The sequence below is a fragment of the Barbatula barbatula genome, assembly GCF_947034865.1.
Source record: "Barbatula barbatula genome assembly, chromosome: 4".
NCBI lineage: Eukaryota > Metazoa > Chordata > Actinopteri > Cypriniformes > Nemacheilidae > Barbatula > Barbatula barbatula.
The window spans coordinates 27,573,956-27,596,111 of NC_136768.1; the positions used below are offsets into that span (position 1 = coordinate 27,573,956).

A 22,156-nucleotide genomic window follows, 5' to 3' on the forward strand; every position below is an offset into this window, starting at 1 on the left:
CATTCATATTAATACATCACAATATATCCACACAGTTCAATATGAATCTCTCAATGACAGATAGAGTTTATTATTTGAACATGAATCAGAAGATTTGACAGTAAATAATGTGATCTAGTTCCTCCATCATTGACTCGTGATGAATGTGAGAATCAGACGCATGAACTCTATGATAAATGTGACATGAGATGAAAGTGAACATGTCTGTGAGAGGAATGAAATGAAATAAATGTGTTTACCTGTGAATAGTGAAGAGAGAAGGATCAGTCCCAGCAGACATATATCACTCTTCTCAGTCATGTTGTGCTTCTCTTACTGATTCTCTTCTCATCATCTTCTTCTTGACAACATATTGTGTCTCTTCCTGTGGTTTCTCATTTCCTCTTTTCACACGGACTAGAACAGACTTTAACACATTCTGGAGTTTAGCTGATCACACCTCCGTTCTTCTTCTATCTGCACGCACACAAAAGCAGAACATGAGTGAGGTCATCTTCACACTTCTTCCAAACCACAGATCAGCAGATTACCCATCATGCAGCAGACACAGACATTAATGAACTCTGTCATCTGGAAATACCTGCATGTCAATCACAGACGACATGAGAACATTTGAAACAGCCTGTGATGGGTCATTCTTGAGCTGAACACCTTTGAACAGTTTGAGGTTAGAAACACCACCAAGGGCAGATGTGTGCAGCTCTGTTTCTGGAGAAACTACCGTCCTTCAGCAAAGTGAATTTAATTTAAAACTTGCCCGAGATCTCAATGTCAGACATGAAATGCATCTAAACACGGTTTAAAAAGTACAAACAGTTTGTCCCTTCACGCGTCCCGTTTTCATTTTATTATTTAGCAGAATGTGTTTATTATTTATTTACATGGATGGATTTACCAGTGTTTGCAGCGCAGTTATTATTTACAAGATCTGCTTATGGTCACAGTATGGGAAATATTAGAAATAAACTCTATATCACCTGTTTTTATTCAGAGTTTTCTGCAGAACACAAAGTATAATAACAACAGATAATAAGACTTTAAAAACGACGAATAGATTCATTCTGCAGATCAAGCTGTAATGTACATTAGACTCTTCAGCATCAAAGCTCTGGATGGAAGGATCTGTCGTCTTCAGTGAGCGGACACAGATGTGAGGACAGAGCGTTAAATGGAAAGCATGGAGGGGAATCTGTGGACCTTTAGCGGTGTAAAGAGAATGTTTTCAGCGGGATGTGAATCATCTCTACTCTACCGTTCAGCTTCAGCTTCTAACTGAGGCTCAGCAGATGATCAGGGGCTCAAGGAGCCGACCTCCTGATCACACAAACGCCTTCCGGTACCTGACAGTCCGGGGTTCACATAACTGAACGGGAGTGATGACAGGTATGAGTTACACTGTGATGTTTTCATCTTCTTCTTCTTGGTCTCACACACTCATGTGAAGCAAAGTCGCAGGTCAGAGTTCATCAAACTTGAACTTTGCGACACAGTGAAATATCTTCGGACGGCCTTACATTTCCCGTCTGACCCATTCGTATGCATTTGAATGGAAGTTAATAGAATGAAAAGTCAACTGAGACCGCAGCATAAGACACTAAAACATATAAACCGTGTGGCTTTGAAACTGTGTTCATATGTGTTTAAAATACAAAAACAGAAAATATTGGAAAATCGTGGAAAGCATTTTTTAAATAATTTAATATTTTTATAATTTAATGACTTTATTAAAGTAAAGTAACTGAATAAATTTGATTTATTTTCAATGACTTTTCTTAATTGCTCACGAATATTTTCATCTGTTAATCAGTTTAAAACATATAAAGCAGGCAGGGTTAACCTTACAGCAGTGCTCAATAAAGATTAGTGTCAGACTTTCAAAATCCTTCATCACTGGAATTAAGACATTAATGAACGACAAATGAATAAAGTGGTGCTTTATGAATACATTCATCACAGGAAAAAGTATCAAACCCTTAAGAAAATAAGATTATATATTATGGGGAACAATACAGTGTTTTTAGGAGGGTCTATTGACAAAAATGCAATGTGATATACAAAACGATTTCTTCAGAGGTGTATAAAGACCTGAACCGTTATATTTGTAATACCTTCGAATACATACAGAGCGGGCCTACATACATTGAATTCGTCGCCATGTTTTGTACAGTAGCCCTAAATGGACAAACAACTCTACAGCGTGTGTTTCCTCTCCACTGTGGTATTTACATTTACATTTATATTTAGTCATTTAGCAGACGCTTTTATCCAAAGCGACTTACAGATGAGGAAACATTGGAAGCAATTATAACAACATAGGCAACAAAATACATAAGTGCATCAAACTAGTCCATTAAAGCCTAGCACAGTATACAAAGCTAAGAATAGAGAGGTTAGTAATTTTTTTTTATAAAGAAGGAAAGGGAAGAGAATTAGGAAAAATCAATCAGCGACGTGTTGACGGAAGAGATGCGTTTTTAGGCGTTTTTTAAAGATGGCAACCGAGTCGGCTGATCTTGTAGCAGCTGGTAGATCATTCCACCAATGTGGAACAGATCCAGAGAAGGTACGGGAGAGTGACTTTTTTCCTTTTTGGGATGGTACTACTAGTCGTTGTTCCTTTGTAGACCGCAGTGATCTGGCAGGAACATAGGTCTGCATTAGCGAGTGGAGATACGATGGTGCAGATCCGGTGTTGGTCTTGTAGGTCAGGAGCATAGCTTTGAACTTTATGCGGGCGGCAACAGGGAGCCAGTGTAACCTGATGAAGAGTGGAGTTACATGCGCTCTCTTCGGTTCATTGAAGACCACTCTTGCCGCCGCATTCTGGATCATCTGGAGAGGTTTGATTGTGCAAGCAGGAAGTCCAGCCAGAAGCGCATTGCAATAATCCAGTTTGGACAGGACAAGAGCCTGGACTAGGACTTGCGTAGAGTGCTCCGATAGGAAAGGTCTAATTTTCCTAATGTTGTAGAGGATGAATCTACAGGACCGGGTGGTGCTGGCAACATGACTTGTGAGGTTAAGCCGATCATCGATTACCACTCCCAGGTTTCTGGCTGTGCTGGACGGTGTAATCGTTGATGAGCCTAGTTGAATGGCAAGGTTGTGGCGAATCTTTGGGTTGGCTGGGATCACAAGCAGTTCCGTTTTTGCAAGGTTTAGCTGCAGGTGATGATCCTTCATCCAAAGTGAGATGTCACTCAGGCATGCCACGATGCGAGCAGCGACCGTCGGATCGTCCGGTTGAAATGACAAGTAGAGTTGTGTGTCGTCGGCATAGCAGTGATAGGAGAAGCCATGCTTCTGAATGACCGAGCCGAGGGATGTCATGTAAAGGGAGAAGAGTAGCGGTCCAAGCACTGAGCCCTGTGGCACCCCCGTGTTGAGCTGTTGGGACGGGGAGACCTCATCTCTCCAGGATACTCTGAATGACCTACCCGAGAGGTAAGACTCAAACCATTGCAACGCCATGCCAGAGACACCCATAGCACTGAGAGAAGCCAGGAGGATGTGATGATTGACAGTGTCAAAGGCAGCAGACAGATCCAGTAGGATGAGCACAGATGACATGGATGATGCTTTTGCCAGTCTCAGGGCTTCGATGACTGAGAGCAGTGCAGTCTCTGTGGAATGACCGGTCTTGAACCCAGACTGATTGCTGTCCAGGAGGTTGTTTTGCATGAGAAAGGAGGAGAGCTGATTGAACACAACTCGCTCCAGGGCTTTGGCGATGAAGGGAAGAAGGAAGACAGGCCTGTAGTTTTCTAGCAGTGTGGGGTCCAGGGTGGGTTTCTTTAGAAGCGGTGTGATGCGGGCCTCTTTGAACGCTGTGGGAAATGTCCCAGTGGTGAGCGAAGAGTTGATGATGTGGGTCAGAGCAGGCACAACCGTTGGAGAGATGGCCTGGAGGAGATGGGTGGGGATGGGATCCAGTGGGCAGGTGGTAGGGTGGTTGGAACCAATGACCTTGGAGACATCAGCTTCAGACAGAGGAGAAAAGGCGGGGAGCACACACCTGTCAGGTATGTGGGCGGGTTCGACAGGTGGTGGCGTAGAGAACTGGCTGCTAATGGCAGTAGTTTTCTTTACGAAGAACGATGGAAAATCAGCAGCTGTTAACTCCGATGAAGAGAGGAGAGCAGAGAAGGTTTTGAAGAGCGTTCGAGAGTCCGGAGAGTTGCAGATCCTCGAGTGGTAGTAATCTCTTTTTGCAGAGGTGACATCTACAGAGAAAGAAGAGAGAAGAGATTGGTAGAGAGAGGGGTCTGCAGGGTCTTTTGAGTTGCGCCATTATCTCTCAGCTGACCGGAGGCTGGCGCGATGCTCACGCAGTACATCCGATAACCAGGGAGCCGACGGGGATTCACGGGCTGGTCCAGATGCAAGAGGGCATAGGTTGTCCAAGCAGGATGAAAGCGTGGAACACAGAGTGTCTGTGGCATTGTCTGTATTCAAAAGAGAGAGCTCATCAGAGGGGGGGAGTGCAGAGAAGACAGCAGAGGAAAAACAGGAGGGAGGGAGAGACCGCAGGTTGCGTCGGAAGGTGACCATCGGTAAGACATCTGCGCTATCCGGAGCAGTGAGGTCGAGGTCGAGGGTGACGAAAGAAGTGATCAGACGTGTGCAGCGAGGTGACCTGAGAGTGATGAGTGGAGCAGTACCTTGTGAAGATCAGATCTAGATGGTTTCCAGACTTGTGGGTTGCTGATGTGGAAACCTGCTCTACAAAATGACTTTTAACAGGGTGGGTGATAGTAACAGCATGAAACTCGAAGGAGCTGATGTCACACATGGGTGTTAGCTGATTGAATTTGCATGTCTTTGGGGATGAGTAGACCGGTGCCTCCACCCCTTCCTGTGATGCGAGGGCTGTGGGAGAAAGTGTGGTTATGGGAGAGGGCAGCGGGAGTGCCAGAGTCCTCTGGTTTGATCCATGTTTCTGTAAGTGCTACGATGGAAAGACCAGAATGTTTAACAAAAGCTGTAATGAAATCAGCTTTGTTCACAGCAGATTGGCAGTTCCACAATCCTATTGGGAAAGTAGAAGGGGCAGTTGCTAGCAGTGATACATTGTGAAGATTATTATAAGATATCAAATTGGACTCGGGGGCAGAAGCGAACATTCTACCTTTGGACATTTACCAATGCTTAAAGGGAGCAGAGCTGTTGCAACATACTTCGACCATGCTGGTGCCATATGGAGGAATGAAACTAAAGCCAGAAGGTGTGGTCAAGCTGCAGTGCATCACACCTTTCTACAGAACCAGACGCTCTTCAATTCCAATACTCGGTCAGGAAGCAAGTGAACTGATGCAGCTACTGAAACAAGTGGACACTGTTGAAATCAACCACCACCTCCAAAGAAGAGCTGATGTCTCAATGTGCAACAGTTTTTGAAGGACTTGCTCAGTTTCTGGGTGAACACCATGTACACGTGGATCCTAAAGTAATCCCTGTCATTCATGGTTGTAGGAAAATTCCCTTAGCAGTGATGGGCAAACTGAATAGCACACCGGACCAACTATTGCAGAAAGATGTTATCGCCCCAGTCACCCAACTTTCTCTTTGGGTTAACAGCCTTGTTGTCACTGAATAAAGAATGGGTCATTACGAGTATGCCTGGATCCTCACAACCTAAATAAAGCTGTTCTTCATCATCTCTTCTCTGCCGAAGATGTACTGTGTAAGCTTGCTGGAAAGAAAATGTTCTCAATCCTCGACAGAAGGATGGCTACTGGCAAATCAAACTCGACACAAAATCCTCCCTGCTATGCACATTCAATACACCATGGGGTAGACAGGGATTCAAACGTCTGCCATTCGGTGTCAAGTCTGCTAGTGTTCAAGTGTTCAGTGACATAGAAGGTGTGCATATTCACTTGCGTGTGTGCGGGCCAGAGAGGCACACAGCAGAATGAATATAGCGAAAACATTGTCAAGTGATATTTTCACCTATCTTTAGTTAACGTCATCAAATGTTGTGATGGATGTCAGTCGCAGTTCTTATGTTTTTCATTCCTTGTGCAATTCATTGTTATCCTTTAAGACGTACATTATTGGTACAATTAATTTGGCGGTGAATTTGGTTTCATTATGCCTTTCATTGCGGCTGTAATCTAGAGTGCTACCTGAGCAATATTTATTTTTATTGTTTGAATGCTTTCTTTTTCCAGGCCTAGCAGTGAAATAATGCTTTTCTTTTTCAATGTATGTAAAATTTGTCTGTTTAATATTACGTAATCTTGTAAGGCCACAAATACTGCTATTACCTGTGGTGTTAAAAATGGAACCCTTAGGACCCTGCCGTTCGATTGATGAGCCAGTGAACAATATCTGGACAACACGGTAAGAGGTTCCACTGGCCAGTACCTAAAGATCTGGGGCCTCATGTATCAACCTTGCGTTCGCACAAAAACTTTGCGTACGCCAGCTTTCACGCTCACGGTCGGATGTACTTACGGTGAAATTAACGCGAGAATGTGCGTTCCTCCAAGCCAACTTCATGTCTGGCGTACGTACATTTCTCATTGTTTTTGTCCGTTGGCGACTCTTACAGGCAATGAAGTGAAGTTGTAAACATTACACAATAATTTGTTCTACAAGTCTATCGCACCACCACCTGTGGGAAGCATTGCTATTAATTAGCAATTTATAAATAATTGACATATATTGTCACACAAGCCTTATAGGATTATATTAATTATATCAATTATGCAATTAAATAAGAACATATAAAAGCATACCGGTATGCAAATTGACACAACCCTTAGTCTATGGCAATGGCAGCTTTGGCTTTATTAGAGGACATTGCTAATGGCAGAATCCGAAGAGAACGAGTTTTTAGGGACCACAATGATTTTCTTGCTCAGGATGATGACTGGCTTATCAGCCGTTTCAGATTTCCAAGGGCTATCCTCTTGGAGCTCTGTGCTGAGTTGGGTCCGAATATAGAGAGAGAGACAGCGAGGAGCCACGCAATACCCGTTCCCTTGCAGGTGCTGACAACACTTGGTTTTCTGGCAACTGGTTCTTTCCAAAGGGAACTGGCAGACCGCTCAGGAATAAGCCAGTCGTCTTTGAGCCGCGCAATGCCAGCGGTATGGGACGGGATCATCCGCATGTCTACCAGGTATATAAGGTTCCCATATGATGCAGTTGACCAGACAAACATTAAAACGCAATTTGCAGCGATAGTCGGTTTGCCTAATGTAATCGGAGCGATCGACTGCACACACATTGCTATGAAGGCGCCATCTGAAGAAGAATTTGCATATGTGAATCGGAAACATTTCCATTCAATAAATGTGCAGATAATTTGTGATGCACAAATGCGCCTAACAAATATTGTGGCAAGGTGGCCTGGGTCAACCCATGATTCATACATCCTTACAAACAGCATGGTTGGGATGAGGCTCCAAACTGGCAGGGTGCGTGATGGGTGGATTCTTGGTAAGTGATGCATTTAAAGTTATGCTTTATCTTATTGTATATTATATATATTTTTTTGCATTTAATTATTGAATAACCCTTCAGGAGACCGCGGTTATCCACTAAAGACGTGGCTTTTAACCCCCCTCACCAACCCACAAACTGACCAAGAGCGCAGATACAATAATGCCCATTCTCGCACTCGGTCAGTTGTAGAGAGGGCGATTGGGCAGCTGAAATGTCGGTGGCGCTGCCTTGACAGGAGTGGGGGGATGCTGTTATACCGCCCTGACAAGGTGTGCCGCATTGTGCTGGCCTGTGCTGCACAATGTCGCGCACAGGCATGGCATACCACTTGGTGAGGTGGCAGCACCGCCAGATGACCCTGACCCAGGACCAATGTATGTGCAGCCCAACCAACAAGCTATTCAGGCCCGTCAACATGTGATTGCAACAATATAAATGGTAATCGGAGACAAAGTTCATTTTTTGACCAATTCCTATAATGAGTGGCTTATGTCTGTGAGTGCGTCAGTGATATTTTTAAGGTGACTGTTGATTTCTCCGATGGCCATTACGATTTGCTGTTGTGACTCCAAAACAGCATGCGTCAAGACGCGGCCAGACGGACGGGCGTCAGCACTGGTGGGAGCACTGGAAACACTGGGCACAGTGGGCGCTGGCTGCTCAGGAGGGGAGGATTCCGAGTGCGTGCCAGTGGATGTTCCGGCTATTGCACCATATGAGTCTAAATAAACACAGGCACATGTTAACTTTGATTTGAGTCCGTTCCATTTTTAAGGGGCACACGCATTTGCCATAAATGCAATGGATATGTAAAATCTCTGGTGTAGTTTTGGTCAACTACATTGCATGCATTTGATAATGAAAAAGGCTATATATACCAAAGTAAAAACAAATGAGAAATTGTTACCTTCGTGGCAGTCCTGTAGTGAATCTGAGTCTCCCACAGCAGCAGATACCACTTCAGAGAGTAAAGTGTCACCTATAATTGAGGCAACTCTCTGCTCAAAGGGTGTTAGTTCATCGACCCCTTTACCACTGCCTGTTCTGCCCACACTTTGTCGGTGCGCAGCAGTTCTCCGTTTTACGTCCACCTTAATATCAGACCATTTCTTTTTAAGGTCATTTACAGTGCAACTTTCAGATCCCACCGCATTGACGGCTCCAGCCAAACTCTCCCACTCATATTTTTTCCTTTTGTTAATTCCGGAGGACAAAGTGCCAAATAAAATATTTTTTCTGGTTTCTACCTCCGATAGTAGCACCTCCAGTTCACTTTCCGTAAAGTTTCGTTTCTTGCCGCTTGCTTTAGCCATTTTCTTACTGCTATCGTTTGCCAAAGTGAACTCATTACTATATTTAAATTGATTTAATTAGGGGAGGAGACTGGGTGGGGAGTTGTGCTCATGCATGTGCGCTCAATTCTACGTTAATTGGGATGTACAAAGAGAATATGCGTGGGATCCTTCGTACACAGAGATTCATACATCTGTTTTTTTTTGTGCGTACGCACATTTACAGCTTTGTCCGTACGCAATGTTATAGTATGAATTCAACGCAAGTCTTTGTACATGAGGCCCCTGGTCCCCAGTGTCATCTCTTTTAAAGCGCCTTTGGATATAATAATGGCGTGACTATCCTGCACAGCCGTGAGTTTCAGGAAAACTCATTTGAACGAGAAACAAAGATGAATGTGTGAACGTTCATTACACAACAACAACAACATCAATGCAAATATCAGCTCTTGTTATTCATGTGTGTGTAGAATTCCTCAACACCAGCAACATAAGTGTGTGTTGACTGATGTAAAGATCGATGCGAGCAAGCTCATTCTTACTTTTTTTTATCCCAGCATACTTAGCTTTTCACCAAGTCCATAAACAGCTTATTTGGGCAATTGTGTGTTGTGTGTTATACCCAACTGTTGCTCTGTATCCAACTGTTACATTTGTATTGCTCATATGATAGCAGTATACTGCGTGTTTATCACACAACTGTTTATAGTTACTATTTACATGTTTACAATCAAATCACAAGGATTATTTTGACCAACATAGCATCAAACTAGCAACTTCCGTCAAATCATCAACTGATGGACAAACTAATGCAAATACTGAAAAATGATGACAAAACAGTTTTTCTCCAGTTGTAATACTTTGCCTCATATAAAGTAAAAAAGAAGACAAATAATGATATTAGTAAATAGCAGCAACATTATCCTTATGAAGTTTTGATTATATTTGTTTGTCTGTTACACAATGTGAAGTGAAAGTGAAAGTGACTTTGTTTGGTGACCCATACCTGAAATGTGAGCTCTGCATTTAACCCATCCAGAGAGTCATGAACACACGTACACCCGGAGCAGTGGGCGGCTATCACTGCAGCATCCGGGGAGCAAGTAGGGGTCAGGTGTCTTGCTCAAGGGCACCTCAGGTGTTACCTGCCGGCCCTGAGGATCCAAACAGCAACCTTCTGGTCACGAGTCCGATTCTCTGACCATTATGCCTCGACTGCCTTATGCAATATGCAAAAAACTGACACTTGAAATATGGTAATGACTTTCTGAAGTAAAACACAATAGAGAAGGAAATGAAATATGAAAATGAGTCTTTCCAGAGAAATAAACAAATGATGTGAGGTGCTAAAGATCAGATGTGATATAATGACATATAAACACACAGAGAGACAAACAGCAGCAGATTCACCAGGAGATCATTCATCAAGACATGAAAAGTAAGAACTTTTTACATTCTCTAGTCATTCCTATTCAAATTATTATTTTCTCTGTTTTATAAAAAAAATTGAATTAATCTTTATTAAGAATTTATAAATAGAAGAGACATACTTTAAAGGAATAATTTCTAAAGGAAATTAGATATAGGTTATAAATAATAAAGGATTCATGACCCATTCAACAAGATGATGTCAAGGTGATGTCACAGTGATGTCATGATGAGCTTTCAGAATACTGCATATGAGGTCATAATGTATCCTCACATCAAACTCACTGTGTGCTGAAACTGTGATGTTGCTATTATACTGTGAGCTTAGAGGTTTAGATGTTTCTGGTTTGTCATTATGTGGATGAATGTTGAGCTCTTGACTCTACAGTGTTTGACTTCTCTTCCTCTGGCTGCTGGAACTGTGTGTTCACTGTATAGAGCACATCTGATATATTGAATCTGCCAAAGGAGGCTTGAATGATATTATAATCACGGGTGAATGTTGATGAGGAAACGTCTCGGTTACGTGCTCATTCATTCACCTTTTGTGCTGAGGAGCCTGAGAGCATCTCACGATCGCTGCAGCGGACGGCTAGTGTTGTGGCATGAGGGACACAACGTCTCGTTCCCTCCATCAGGGAACAGAGGTTACATACGTAACCGAGACGTTCCCTTTCTGTCGGTCTCTCGACGTTGTGTCGAACCGACAGATGGGGTTCCTATTGAAAACGCCACAGCACTAGGCCGCGTCACAATCTTTAGCGAAGCGACGTTGACCGACCTGGGCGAGCCACACGTGAGCGCTATCGCGAAATTTGTAACCTTCCAGTGGGCAGCCAGGGGCTCCCAGAGCTTTTGGCAAAGAAGAGTAGCCCCTGCCCTCGGCCACCACAGACGGAGGCCTTGTTCTCTAAATGAGAAGCTGTCCGGTACCGTAGGGCTACTGGGTAAGCGCTGTTCCCTCAATGTGGACGTGCGCTACGGAGACCACTTCCCACCATAGGGGGAATACAGTGGAGACACCAACATGGTCTCACCAAATAGGGGAGAACTCATGGGAGGTATGTGCGGAATGCCGCAAGGTGGATGTCCACCTGGGGGAGGTCATGGGTTGCCACGCGGGGAACCATCTCATGACGACATCTCAGACGGAACCACCCTAGTGGGGGGTTACTACGTGTGGGGCACTAGGTCCGGTTAGAGCTATATGTAACAACTCAGCTTGATACCCGGCCATAGGCGGCAGGGCTGCTCCGACGAGCCCGCCGCCCTGAGTGCTTATTGATGGATGGACGGACTGCTTATTCTTCACCCTTGGGGAAAGAAGGGAGGCATCCCATGGCGCACTGATCCACCTAAGAAGGGGAATGGCGCTATGCGTACGCCCTACGACTGCTGGTCTCACCTGTTGGCAAGACTCGAGCTGCCGACTCCCCACGGAGGTTGCAAGCCTCTGCGAGGTATAGCGTAGCCCAACCCGCAACTCTACAGAGGTCTGCCAGAGAGGCGCACTGAGCCGATGCCCACGAGGAGGCCACACCCCGAGCGGAGTGTACCGTCAGTCAAATGGGCAAGGGCTAGGATCGGCACGCCGTAGTGACGGCGTGTGCGATCCAGCGCGACAACTCTCCTCGGAGACAGCACTCCCGTTGCTGACCTCCATAACAGACAAGAGCTGCTCAGGGCCTTGAAGCCCTCCATGTGGTTCGAGTAGAGGCGCAATGCGCTTACTGGACACCCCACGTACAGGTTGGGTCTTTCTCCCGGTGTGGGAGCGCCTGCAAGTTCACCACCTAGTTCCCAAAGGGAGGCGGCGGAACTTTGGGCACGTAAGTCGGCCGGGGTCTCAGGATCACGTGAGAGTCACCGGGCCTGAATTTTGGCAATCGGTGGACATGGAATGCTTGCAGGTGCCTCACCCTCTGGATGGACTCGAGCCCCAGCAGGAGAGCCAACCCCCCTCGCAGAACGAGTAAGGGGGCTCTCCGCAGGGCCCGAAAAAAGGGGACCCAAAGGTCCACCTTAAGGTCCTCAAGTCTTTTAGTAATGTAAAACTGATAACCAAACTCAAATTGATCATGAGATCAGATGATCATTATCATTAGGGAGGCTGTATTCTCAGAATGGGTACACAAACAGTTTTTTCATGCCATAACAACTGTGATTCATAAAGCAACATTGACAGCAGGCAAAATTAAGCAGTTGTGGGTGAAGAGCCCAGTTAAAGCAAACACTCATGACCATAACTGTGACTAAATCAAATAAACTCACATTGAGTTCAAATATTACTCACACTGTCACAGTTTGAGAATGGTGTGACATCACTGTGAGTGACATCACTGTGAGTGACATCACTGTGATCATCGCATGACCTCACATCTTGACAGGGTAATGCGCTTTAAAATGATCTACTTATTGCATGTTTTATGTAGTTTTTAAGTCCCCTTTTAATTTGAAGTATTTATTGATGGATTCATATTAGTTTATTAATAATTTTTATAATCAAGTTTTTTATTGCCCATTAAAACAACAAAAAATGAATGACCTCATCATTTCGCCTATTTATATTTGGATAAATAAATGAAGTTGTAAACAAATGTTTAATGCCAATTTGTATTGTAGAATTAGTTATTAAAAAATTAAATGCTTTATTTCTTTACAAACAACTTTTACGGTCCTCCATAGACACGTAACAAACTATTTGATGTGTATTAAAGTAGTTTAGATTCATTTACATTTTGTCAATGAATAAATGATGATTAACAAAATTGTGTTTTTCAGAAATGGCTCAGACTCTTAATTTCAGTCTTCTTGTCATCTGTGAGTTTGTGTTTACATTTACATTTCAATTCAGTCATTTAGCAGACGCCTTTATCCAAACAACTTACAATAAGCAATAAGCGATATGTCATAAAAGAGAAATAGTACAATAGTTGCCAATACAAAGTTACTAGTTTTTCTCATTTGCTGAACACAGGGTTCTTGATGGGGTGTAGGAGTGTAGTAGGGTGTGAAGGTTCTTGATGGGGTGTAGGAGTGTTGTAGGGTGTGAAGGTTCTTGATGGGGTGTAGGAGTGTAATAGTGTGTGAAGGTTCTTGATGGGGTGTAGGAGTGTAGTAGGGTGTGAATATTCTTGATGGGGTGTAGGAGTGTAGTAGGGTGTGAAGGTGTGTAGGAGTGTAGTAGGGTGTGAAGGTTCTTGATGGGGTGTAAGAGTGTAGTAGGGTGTGAAGGTTCTTGACGGGGTGTAGGAGTGTAGTAGGGTGTGAAGGTTCTTGACGGGGTGTAGGAGTGTAGTAGGGTGTGAAGGTTCTTGATGGGGTTCAGGAGTGTAGTAGGGTGTGAAGGTTCTTGATGGGGTGTAAGAGTGTAGTAGGGTGTGAAGGTGTGTAGGAGTGTAGTAGGGTGTGAAGGTTCTTGATGGGGTGTAGGAGTGTAGTAGGGTGTGAAGGTTCTTGATGGGGTGTAGGAGTGTAGTAGGGTGTGAAGGTTCTTGATGGGGTGTAGGAGTGTAGTAGGGTGTGAAGGCTCTTGACGGGGTGTAGGAGTGTAGTAGGGTGTGAAGGTTCTTGACGGGGTGTAGGAGTGTAGTAGGGTGTGAAGGTTCTTGATGGTGTGTAGGAGTGTAGTAGGGCGTGAAGGTTCTTGACGGGGTGTAGGAGTGTAGTAGGGTGTGAAGGCTCTTGACGGGGTGTAGGAGTGTAGTAGGGTGTGAAGGTTCTTGACGGGGTGTAGGAGTGTAGTAGGGTGTGAAGGTTCTTGATGGTGTGTGGGAGTGTAGTAGGGCGTGAAGGTTCTTGATGGGGTGTAGGAGTGTAATAGGGCGTGAAGGTTCTTGATGGGGTGTAGGAGTGAAGTAGGGCGTGAAGGTTCTTGAAGGGGTGTAGGAGTGTAGTAGGGTGTGAAGGTTCTTGATGGGGTGTAGGAGTGTAGTAGGGTGTGAAGCTTCTTGATGGGGTGTAGGAGTGTAGTAGGGTGTGAAGGTTCTTGAAGGGGTGTAGGAGTGAAGTAGGGTATGAAGGTTCTTGATGGGGTGTAGGAGTGTAGTAGGGTGTGAAGGTTCTTGATGTGGTGTAGGAGTGTAGTAGGGTGTGAAGGTTCTTGATGGGGTGTAGGAGTGTAGTAGGGTGTGAAGGTTCATGATGGGGTGTAGGAGTGTAGTAGGGTGTGATGGTTCTTGATGGGGTGTAGGAGTGTAGTAGGGTGTGAAGGTTCTTGAAGGGGTGTAGGAGTGAAGTAGGGTATGAAGGTTCTTGATGGGGTGTAGGAGTGTGGTAGGGTGTGAAGCTTCTTGATGGGGTGTAGGAGTGTAGTAGGGTGTGAAGGTTCTTGATGGGGTGTAGGAGTGTAGTAGGGTGTGAAGGTTCATGATGGGGTGTAGGAGTGTAGTAGGGTGTGATGGTTCTTGATGGGGTGTAGGAGTGTAGTAGGGTGTGAAGGTTCTTGAAGGGGTGTAGGAGTGAAGTAGGGTATGAAGGTTCTTGATGGGGTGTAGGAGTGTGGTAGGGTGAGAAGGTTCTTGATGGGGTGTAGGAGTGTAGTAGGGTGTGAAGGTTCTTGATGGGGTGTAGGAGTGTAGTAGGGTGTGAAGGTTCTTGATGGGGTGTAGGAGTGTGGTAGGGTGTGAAGGTTCTTGATGGGGTGTAGGAGTGTAGTAGGGTGTGAAGGTTCTTGATGGGGTGTAGGAGTGTAGTAGGGTGTGAAGCTTCTTGATGGGGTGTAGGAGTGTAGTAGGGTGTGAATGTTCTTCATGTGGTGTAGGAGTGTAACAGGGTGTGAAGGTTCTTGATGGGGTGTAGGAGTGAAGTAGGGTGTGAAGGTTCTTGATGGGGTGTAGCAGTGTAGTAGGGTGTGAAGGTTCTGGATGGGGTGTAGCAGTGTAGTAGTGTGTGAAGGTTCTTGATGGGGTGTAGGAGTGTAGTAGGGTGTGAAGGTTCTTGATGGGGTGTAGGAGTGTGGTAGGGTGTGAAGGTTCTTGATGGGGTGTAGGAGTGTAGTAGGGTGTGAAGGTTCTTGATGGGGTGTAGGAGTGTAGGAGGGTGTGAAGGTTCTTGATGGGGTTTGGGACTGTAGTAGGGTGTGAAGGTTCTTGATGGGGTGTAGGAGTGTAGTAGGGTGTGAAGGTTCTTGATGGGGTGTAGGAGTGTAGTAGGGTGTGAAGGTTCTTGATGTGGTGTAGGAGTGTAGTAGGGTGTGAAGGTTCTTGATGGGGTGTAGGAGTGTAGTAGGGTGTGAAGGTTCTTGATGTGGTGTAGGAGTGTAGTAGGGTGTGAAGGTTCTTGATGGGGTGTAGGAGTGTAGTAGGGTGTGAAGGTTCTTGATGGGGTGTAGGAGTGTAGTAGGGTGTGAAGGTTCTTGATGTGGTGTAGGAGTGTAGTAGGGTGTGAAGGTTCTTGGTGGGGTGTAGGAGTGTAGGAGGGTATGAAGGTTCTTGATGGGGTGTAGGAGTGTAGTAGGGTGTGAAAGTTCTTGATGGGGTGTAGGAGTGTAGTAGGGTGTGAAGGTTCTTGATGGGGTGTAGGAGTGTAGTAGGGTGTGAAGGTTCTTGATGGGGTGTAGGAGTGTAGTAGGGTGTGAAAGTTCTTGATGGGGTGTAGGAGTGTAGTAGGGTGTGAAGGTTCTTGATGGGGTGTAGGAGTGTAGTAGGGTGTGAAGGTTCTTGATGGGGTGTAGGAGTGTAGTAGGGTGTGAAGGTTCTTGATGGTGTGTGGGAGTGTAGTAGGGCGTGAAGGTTCTTGATGGGCTGTAGGAGTGTAATAGGGCGTGAAGGTTCTTGATGGGGTGTAGGAGTGTAGTAGGGTGTGAAGGTTCTTGACGGGGTGTAGGAGTGTAGTAGGGTGTGAAGGTTCTTGATGGTGTGTGGGAGTGTAGTAGGGCGTGAAGGTTCTTGATGGGGTGTAGGAGTGTAATAGGGCGTGAAGGTTCTTGATGGGGTGTAGGAGTGAAGTAGGGCGTGAAGGTTCTTGAAGGGGTGTAGGAGTGTAGTAGGGTGTGAAGGTTCTTGATGGGGTGTAGGAGTGTAGTAGGGTGTGAAAGTTCTTGATGGGGTGCAGGAGTGTAGTAGGGTGTGAAGGTTCTTGACGGGGTGTACGAGTGTAGTAGGGTGTGAAGGTTCTTGATGGTGTGTGGGAGTGTAGTAGGGCGTGAAGGTTCTTGATGGGGTGTAGGAGTGTAATAGGGCGTGAAGGTTCTTGATGGGGTGTAGGAGTGAAGTAGGGCGTGAAGGTTCTTGAAGGGGTGTAGGAGTGTAGTAGGGTGTGAAGGTTCTTGATGGGGTGTAGGAGTGTGGTAGGGTGTGAAGCTTCTTGATGGGGTGTAGGAGTGTAGTAGGGTGTGAAGGTTCTTGAAGGGGTGTAGGAGTGAAGTAGGGTATGAAGGTTCTTGATAGGGTGTAGGAGTGTTGGAGGGTATGAAGGTTCTTGATGGAGTGTAGGAGTGTAGTAGGGTGTGAAGGTTCTTGATGGGGTGTAGGAGTGTAGTAGGGTGTGAAGGCTCTTGATGGGGTGTAGGAGTGTAGTCGGGTGTGAAGGTTCTTGATGGGGTGTAGGAGTGTAGTAGGGTGTGAAAGTTCTTGATGGGGTGTAGGAGTGTAGGAGGTTATGAAGGTTCTTGATGGGGTGTAGGAGTGTAGTAGGGTGTGAAGGTTCTTGATGGGGTGTAGGAGTGTAGTAGGGTGTGAAGGTTCTTGATGGGGTGTAGGAGTGTAGTCGGGTGTGAAGGTTCTTGATGGGGTGTAGGAGTGTAGTAGGGTGTGAAAGTTCTTGATGGGGTGTAGGAGTGTAGGAGGTTATGAAGGTTCTTGATGGGGTGTAGGAGTGTAGTAGGGTGTGAAGGTTCTTGATGGGGTGTAGGAGTGTAGTAGGGTGTGAAAGTTCTTGATGGGGTGTAGGAGTGTAGTAGGGTGTGAAGGTTCTTGATCGGGTGTAGTAGTGTAGGAGGTTATGAAGGTTCTTGATGGGGTGCGGGAGTGTAGTAGGGTGTGAAGGTTCTTGATGGGGTGTAGTAGTGTAGGAGGTTATGAAGGTTCTTGATGGGGTGCGGGAGTGTAGTAGGGTGTGAAAGTATGCCATTGCAGATCCAGTGATAGTCCTGTATGCAAACATCAGTGACTTGAATCTGATCCGGGCTTCAACCGGTAGCCAGTGGAGAGAGATGAAAGAGAGAGATTGGGCTGTTGGAAGACGAGGCGTGCTGCTGCGTTCTGAACCATCTGAAGTGGTTTGATAGCCTTTGCAGGAAGACCAGCAAGGAGATCATTTCAGTAGTCCAACCTTGTTTCTGGTTTAATGTTTGTTTTATAATGTCGTGTAAATTTATTCTGCATGTTTTAATAAAGATTTAAACTCTCTCTTTCAGCTCTCTGTTCAATATCTGAATGCATTCAGCGCCGTTATCACTATATAAACATGAATAAGAACTGGACTGAAGCTCAGAGATACTGCAGAGAGAACTACACAGATCTGGCCACAGTCAACAACATCAATGACATTAACGAGCTGATGAAGACTGTGAAAGACAGTCTGGTGGTTGCCTGGATTGGACTGAAGAATACAGGTGTTTATAAATGGAAGTGGTCTCTGGGTGATCCTGTGAAATATCTGAACTGGAAAACTGAACCATCGACTGACACAAATAATTGTGCTGTTATGAGAAATGGAACGTGGCATCACCAGGACTGTGATGTGCCGTCACAGTTCATCTGCTACAATGGTGAGTGACAGCAGACCTTCACTTCCCAAATCATTACTAAAACTTCGCTCTGGGTGTGTTAAATGCTGTTTAATTAACTAAGTTCGGGAGGAGCCGGAGCATATTATATTATAATTGTATTATAAATCAACTTTATAGTAATCAAGCCTGCATCTCTTCTGTCAACATGTAGCTGGTTGATTAGCTTTGTATACTGTGCTAGGCTTTAATAGACTAGTTTTTGATGCACTTATGTATTTTGTTGTCTATGTTGTTATAATTGCTTCCAATGTTTCCTCATCTGTAAGTCCCTTTGAATAAAAGCGTCTGCTAAATGACTAAATGTAATGTAAATGAGCTAATGAACTCAAAACACCTGCAAAGGCCTTTAAATGGTCTCTCAGTCTAGTTCTCTAGGCTAAACAATCATGGGGAAGACTTCTGACTTGACAGTTGTCCAAAAGACGACCATTGACACCTTGCACAAGGAGGGCAAGACACAAAAGTCCATTGCAAAAGAGGCTGGCTGTTCACAGAGCTCAGTGTCCAAGCACATTAATAGAGAGGTGAAGGGAAGGAAAAGATGTGGTAGTAAAAAGTGTTCAAGCAATAGGGATAAACGCACCCTGGAGAGGATTGTGAAACAAAAACCATTCAAAAATGTGGGGGAGATTCACAAAGAGTGGACTGCAGCAGGAGTCAGTGCTTCAAAAACCACTATGCACAGATGCATGCACGACATGGGTTTCAGCTGTCAAGCCACTCTTGAACAAAAGACAGCCTCAGAAGCGTCTTGCCTGGGCTAAAGACAAAAAGCACTGGACTGCTGTTCTCTGATGAAAGAAAATGTAGCATTTCCTTTGGAAATCAGGGTCCCAGAGTCTTGAGGAAGAGAGGAGAGGCACACAATCCAAGTTGCTTGAGGTCCAGTGTAAAGTTTCCAGAGTCAGTGACGGTTTGGGGTGCCATGTCATCTGCTGGTGTCGGTCCACTGTGTTTTCTGAGGTCCAAGGTGAATGCAGCCGAATACCAGGAAGTTTTAGAGCACATCATGCTTCCAGCTGAACTTTTTGGAGATGCAGATTTTATTTTCCAACAGGACTTGTCACCTGCACACTGTGCCAAAGCAACCGATACCTGGTTTAAGGACCATAGTATCCCTGTTCTTTATTGGCCAGCAAACTCGCCTGACTTTAACAGACCCAACAATGCAGAAGAGCTGAAGGCCACTAACAGAGTAACCTGGGCTCTCATAACACCTGAGCAGTGCCACAGACTGATCGACTCATTGCTGCAGTAATTCAGGCAAAATGAGCCCCAACTAAGCATTGAGTGATGTACATGCTCATACTTTTCATGTTCATACTTTTCAGTTGGCCAAGATTTCCAAAAATCCTTTCTTTGTATTGGTCTTAAGTAATATTCAAATTTTCTGAGATACTGAATTTGGGTTTTTCCTTAGTTGTCAGTTAAAATCATCAAAATGAAAAGAAATAAACATTTGAAATATATCAGTATGTGTGTAATGAATGAATATAATTGTAACAGCCTTTTCCTATGCAACCTTTGTTCGCTTTTGCTACTACTGTTGGCTGAGCTGGATATAGCTTGACACGTGCAGTTATAAAGATGAGTAGTAGAAATTGATCCAGTTGGTCCAATGACCATTTATTGTTATTGATGTAGACAGAATATTATATAAAACTTGAGGTTAAATAAAACAAACAATTAAATGAAAGCAGTTTCTTATATGGTAGCAAACAGCACATAACAACACGGTCAAAAGACTGTTTGCCTTCTCAGCCACCCCAGATCCTGTGGCTTCCTGTCTTTAAGGCCTTTTCCCTTGGGCTCCAGCTTCAGTCTCGCAACAGTCCTTTAGGGGGCAGTAGACAGACCTGTGGCCATATATATATATAATCACACACTCTACTATTCACAAGAAACAAACATGAAATCAACACAGCTCGGTTTGACTCCTACAATAATATACAAGTTTAACTTTTTGAATGGAATTAGTGATATAAATCAACTTTTTGATGATATTCTAATTATATGACCAGCACCTGTATAAGCTGTGAACAAATAAAAAATCTGCTTTAGATAAGGGGAGAGTCAAGAGTCAAGAGCTCACCTAAAGCAAACACTGATCACGGATTGTCGAAATTTCAAAATTATTCCTACATTAATAGCAGGTGCAAAAGTGATCAACATTTCAACATTGGTGGACGAGATGAGGGCTGCCCGTGTAGGGCCAGCTCTAAAGGGCCAACGTTTTGCCAATGAGCAAATTCTCTCCTGCTGGGGGCCCTTAATGGGCTAGAGCTAGCTTGCTTGCAGGGTGCGTTCTGTGTTCGGGCAGGCTCCAAGCTTGGCGTACTCGCCTCAACCGGGGCAGAATGCTCCAGGTTGGATAGGATATCTGCATAGGCGAACCCATGAAAATAATGGTGTGTGGTTAACTCATTGCTGTGAACTGATTGACAGAGAGAAATCCAAGCAGATGTAAAGAGAGAATCAAACACATGCTGCACTAACTCAAGACTTTCAGAAGAAAAGAGTTTCTGTAGATTGACATCAGAACTGTGAGTGTAATGAGAATGAATGAAAATCATGAGACTTGAATCTTTCTTTTCTTCAACAGACAGCAGTAAAACAAACATCATTGAGTCTTCTAGTCAAACGTGGAGAGAAGCTCAGAGTTTCTGCAGACAGTATCATACTGATCTGACCAGTGTGAGGAACCAGACTGACCATCAACTGATTCACAACATCATTAATAATCCTCAGACATCTGTCTGGATTGGTCTGTTCAGAGACTCGTGGGAGTGGTCAGATAACACTGACTCCACCTTCAGAAACTGGGCGCCTGGTGAACCGAATTATGTTGGATCATCTTCTACAGGCTTCTGTACAGAGATCACACATGTTCAGGGTCAGTGGAATGATGAGGGCTGCAGTAAACTTAAGCACTTTGTGTGTCATAAAGGTGAGTAACAAAAGTTAAATTGAGACAAAAGTTTCTTCATTATTAAAATCTCAGTTCATTCACAACGTTTCTATAATATTGTGATGGGTTTTGTTATAAATTATGCCTCAGGATTCTAACTCCACCATGTCAGATACAAACACTTCTGCTGAAAATGGGGAACACAGGGGAATGTGAGCGAGGCAGATAGTGAGGTTATTATTTATTGATTCCAATAGGAAGAGAAGTCAAACACTGTAGAGTCAAGAGCTCAACACTCATCAACATAATGACAAACCAGTCAGATCTAAGATAACAGTACAATAGCAACGTCACAGTTTCAGCACACAGTGAGTTTGATGTGCACAGTTTGATCTCATTGGGAGTATTCTGAAAGCTCATGATGACATCACAGTGACATCATCGTGTTGACTGGGTTATGCTTAATCCAACACAATAACACTCATTATTCATACAATTATGTAATTTGTAGTCTTTGTCTGCCATGTTGAAGTGTAGTTTCATGAAGAAACTGATCTCAGTTCAGTCACAGTGTTTGTGTTTTGTTGTGTGTTCAGATGGGCTGATATTGATCCAGAAGAATCTGAGCTGGACTGAAGCTTTAAATTACTGCAGAGAGAATCATGTTGATCTGGTTTCAGTGGATTCAGAGGAGATTCAGCTCATGGTGACTGAAGTTCTTCATCAGGCCTCGACTGCTCAGGTGTGGCTGGGGTTACACTATTACTGTCTCATGGATCTCTGGATCTGGGTACGAGGAGAGGTCGTCTGCTATCAGAATTGGGCTCCAGAGGGTCAGTATCATCTGAATGACTGCAGCGGTGAACACAGAGCTGGAGCGGTTCAGTCTGGAGGAGATCATCTCTGGATCAGCCTTCCTCGATCTCAACAACTCAACTTCATCTGCACCAGAAGAGATTCAACATGAACAGATGTGTGTCTGCTGCTATCTGTGATGCTCAATATTTTCATTTCTGACTCAATTTAGCTTTGTAAGTAACTGTTGAATGATGAACATATAGATGTATTTTGACACTTCTGTGGTGTTTCTTGTTGAAATATTCAGATTTAAATGACATTTATTGGTTGATGTTTAAAGTTTAATAGCAGATGATAGTGATGTGTGTTTGTTTAACTCTTTCAGAATCTGATTCTTTAATCACAATATTCTGTAAGTGAAATTAAATATGTGTTGATTTAAAATGTATGTCCATCAATTCAAATAAAGTTGAATCTATAGACGGTATTTTCTCTCCTGATGTTTTACTTCAGCGGACTCATAGAGGACTAGAGAGAGAACAG

General features: G+C 44.3%; 2 protein-coding genes across 2 annotated transcripts in view; one reads left to right on the forward strand and one right to left on the reverse strand.

The window, feature by feature from the left end:
* LOC306893344 (uncharacterized protein) overlaps window positions 1-359 on the reverse strand; it is a 14,869-nt gene extending 14,510 nt beyond the window's left edge. Inside the window, exon 1 of the mRNA XM_079455130.1 lies at window positions 240-359. Within this exon, the coding sequence (XP_079311256.1) occupies window positions 240-300 (61 nt within the window). The 5' untranslated portion in view covers window positions 301-359. The remainder of the gene's footprint in view (window positions 1-239) is intronic.
* Window positions 360-10,142: 9,783 nt separating this feature from the next.
* Window positions 10,143-22,099, forward strand: LOC306893332 (C-type mannose receptor 2-like). The gene is made up of 5 exons (XM_079455116.1): window positions 10,143-10,185; window positions 12,957-12,995; window positions 17,533-17,886; window positions 20,510-20,854; window positions 21,412-22,099. Exons 1-5 carry the CDS (start codon window positions 10,179-10,181, stop codon window positions 21,780-21,782), a joined length of 1,116 nt encoding a protein of 371 aa, XP_079311242.1. The 5' UTR covers window positions 10,143-10,178; the 3' UTR covers window positions 21,783-22,099.
* Window positions 22,100-22,156: the final 57 nt, after the last annotated feature.